At 37.3% G+C, this 3,529-nt stretch overlaps 1 protein-coding gene across 2 annotated transcripts; it reads right to left on the reverse strand.

The window, feature by feature from the left end:
• Positions 1-345: 345 nt before the first annotated feature.
• LOC111432694 (ethylene-responsive transcription factor ERF110-like) lies at positions 346-2,118 on the reverse strand. Of its 2 annotated transcripts, none has more exons than XM_023069625.1 (2): positions 1,756-2,118; positions 346-1,067 (listed from the first exon to the last, which is right to left on the reverse strand). In XM_023069625.1, the coding sequence occupies exons 1-2, from the start codon at positions 2,054-2,056 to the stop codon at positions 418-420; spliced, it is 951 nt and encodes a 316-aa protein (XP_022925393.1). In that variant the 5' UTR covers positions 2,057-2,118; the 3' UTR covers positions 346-417. The 2 variants fall into 2 exon arrangements, with proteins under 2 accessions (XP_022925393.1, XP_022925392.1); XM_023069624.1 differs by having other exon boundaries at positions 346-1,070.
• Positions 2,119-3,529: the final 1,411 nt, after the last annotated feature.

The raw sequence follows: 3,529 nt of genomic DNA on the forward strand, positions 1-3,529 counted from the left end.
CGAGATTTTCCGGCGGCGAGTTTGCTTTTTTTTTTTTTTATTCGTTAAATCAAAGTTCAAGAACTAAATTAACAACACCTATAGGTTGTATCGTTAATTTCCTCGAGCATATTTCAACAATTTTATATATTCATCACAAAATTTCTATGGACTTTTTTTTTTTTAAAATCATGAACGAAAATAAATTTTGTGGTAATGAATTACTATTTCATCTTTTTCTTTCTACAACATATGGTAGTGAACAACCTTAAAAAGAACAAGAAAATTAAAAATTAAAAAAAAAAAATCTACAAGAAAATAAAAAGATTTTTTAAAAAAAAAAAAATAGTAATATTTGTATTTTTTTTTTAAATATTAAATATCTGCGTGGCAGTTCCCGTGGCCGCTAAAAGATTTCAGCTGTCCAATCACAAACCGTCAACCGGTAGCGGGAGGACGATAGCCAAATTCCGTTGGCGGCGGCATTGAAGAACCCCCGCCGCCGTGGCTCTGATTTTCCGGCGGCCGGAAATATGCAATCTGCTGCTGAGAAAACGGCAAATCAAAATTCGAAGCACCAGAAGAAGTACCCGAAGAAGAAATCAAAGAATTTGGATTCACAAATGGCGAATTACTGAGCACCCTGTCAAACGTCAGCGCCGGCTGGACGGAATTCTCGCCGGAATTCTGAATCAAATGAGAATACTGCAAATAGTCTGAATCAAATGGGAAAACCGGCGGCCGCACCACCGGAGACAGGACTAAATTTGGGGTCGGTGGCGAAGACGGTGGAAGGGTAGTGACGAATTCAGGGAAATTGAGCTTAGCTTTGCTACCACGGAAGCGCAAGGCGGCGCTGTCGTAGGCTCGGGCGGCGGCCTCGGCCGTGTCGAAAGTGCCGAGCCAGACTCGGGCAGCCTTCTGAGGGTCACGAATTTCGGCAGCCCATTTTCCCCATGGCCTCTGTCTTACTCCTCTGTATCTTGTTCTTGTTATCTCTTTGCCGGGAAATTCCGCCGTCGTTGTCGCCGCCATAGCTGTGGCGGCGGGGATGGGGTTGCTTGAACTTGAACCTCCCTCCTCTTTTACTACTGCCCACAATAATTACAAATTCAATTAATTCTAATTTTTTCCTTAAAATTTTATAAAGATTTATTTTTTAATTTCATAATTATTTATTATTATTATTTATTTATTCAATTTATTTCAATTATTTATTTTCAAACATTCTTTAAAATATTTTTTAATTATTTAGAACGTATTTACAAAAATATATATTAAAATTAAGTTTTTAAATTTTATTTGATTATTTATTCTTCAAAAAAAAAATTTAAATAATTTTTGTAATGAAAGTAATTTTTCAAAATATATATTAAAATTGAGTTATTTAAAAATAATTTAATATATAATTTTATTTTTATTAAAAAATTATTTTAAAACGTAAAGCATGATCCGAACCAACCCAACTGAAAAAATTTATAATCCATTTCAATAATTAGGTTGGGTCGAAGGGCATTTTCACCCAACCCAATCTGGTTTTATTAACAAAAATTATAAAATGTGAAGTCGAGTCTCAAAGATGTCTCAACCCGACCAACTGAACCCATTTCATTGTTTAATAAGATTTATTTTAGTTGAAAATTGAACCACGTGTCAATCCTATCTAACCCGACCCAGTTCATTATTTAATAAAAAAATTAATAATTTTAAAAATTGGGTTAGTTCTAAAAATGTCTCGACACCACCCACAAACAAGGACAAGAATTAGAAACTCACAAATTGCAGGAGAGGGCGTGGAATAACTCTGAATTGCTCTAAACTCCACGATCCCACCTTCTTCTTCCCTCTCTCTTTTCCTAGAACACCCGGTTGCCGTCATCGTCGGCACCGCCACTGTCACGGGAGCATCCTCACGAGACGAACAATCAACCCCAGAAGCACGAACAGCGCCACCCGAAATGACATGAGTCAAAGCCGACACCATTGCCATTAGCTCCCCCTCAGACGAAAACATAGCCTCCGGGTCATCTCGGCCGCCGTTTCCGCCGCCGTGGTTCGCCACCTTGAGAAAGCACATGAAATCCAGGGCAAAAATCTTAATTTGAAGAGATTGGATTAAAGGGTGTTCATAATTTATATGTAATTTGAAGAACGTGCGTGGCCGCCATAGGAATAGTGGAGAAGGGGGCTTGGCGCCAACAGGGTGTGGCCGCTAATATTCTTGAAGTGGAGCTCGGGTTCACACCTCTAGGGCATTCATGGGGGGATGGACACATGAAAAAGGAATAAAGGTATTAAGGTAGAAGAGTTCTTTATTTTTGTTTTACTTTCTTTTTAAGTCGGTCATGTGGGTTTGGGATGGGATTGGATTGGATTGGATTGCCGACTTAATATTGTAGGAAGGCCTTGTACTATTCAAATAAGAATTACTATCCATATTCAATTTAAAAATATACCAAAAGATTTTTTTTTTTTTTTTTTAAATAGGAGTCGATGACTATCTAGATCTGGTAGAAATAGATGTGATAGATATTGGTAGAGATATATATGGTAGATATTTCGTGAAGATTTGGTAGAGATATATTGGACAGAATGTATGTTATATCTGGTAAAACTATATCTAGTAAATAGAAACCATATATATACGTGATTAGTTAGTGCTGTCAGAATGTACTCTTATTCATTCTCTGTATTGTCTGTTGATGTACATACATGAAGTCATCAATAAAACATTTAGCCAATATTTCTCTTGAATTTTCTCTCTCTTGTTATTTGTGTTCTTCTTGATCGAGTTTGTGCGTTGTTGTGCGATCCTAACAACTGGTATCAGAGTGAGGCAAAATTCTCCACGATCTGTGAAGATAGAAATTTCAAATATTGGAATTGAAAAGTTTGATGGATCCAATTTAAGTTTCTGGAAGATGCAAGTTGGAGATTGTCTGTACCAGAAAGGTCTTCACAAATCCCTATTGGGGGGTGAAGCTGGATACTATGACCACGGAGTAGTAGAAGCTCAAGGATCGCCAAGCCTTAGGGTTCATCTGGTTAATGCTGTCCAAACATGTGACGTTCAATATTATCAAGGAGAAGACAGCGTTAGATCTATTGAAGGCGTTTTTGAATATGTACAAGAAACCGTTGGCTATGAACAAGGTGAATTTGACGTAGAGATTGTTCAATCTACAAATGCTAAAGGTGGATCTGTTGCTGATCATATAAACGAATTCAATATGATTGTAAGTCAACAGAGTTCGATGGAAATTAATTTCGAGGATGAAATTAAAGCATTTATTTTGATGTCATCTTTACCCGAGTCGTGGGATACTATTGTTGCTGCAATCAGCAGTTTACGAGGAGTTGATAAACTAAAGTTCGATAAAATTCGAGATGTAGTTCTCAGTGAAAGTATTCGCAAACGGGAAATCGGAGATTCATCAGGCAATGCTCTAGGTGTTAATCGAAGGGGAAGAAGCAAATCGAAGGGCCCAAACAATGGGCGATCAAAATCAAGGAACCGAGGAAAATCTTCAAACAAACCAAACGTAAAGTG

This window comes from Cucurbita moschata, unplaced genomic scaffold (assembly GCF_002738365.1).
Source record: "Cucurbita moschata cultivar Rifu unplaced genomic scaffold, Cmos_1.0 Cmo_Scf00040, whole genome shotgun sequence".
NCBI lineage: Eukaryota > Viridiplantae > Streptophyta > Magnoliopsida > Cucurbitales > Cucurbitaceae > Cucurbita > Cucurbita moschata.

Coding starts and splice junctions, on each gene's coding strand:
- LOC111432694 (XM_023069624.1), bottom strand. CDS start 2,056: ATGTGCTTTCTCAAGGTGGCGAACCACGGCGGCGGAAACGGCGGCCGA. Junction 1,071..1,755: donor CACGCCCTCTCCTGCAATTT/GTGAGTTTCTAA, acceptor TATTGTGGGCAG/TAGTAAAAGAGGAGGGAGGT.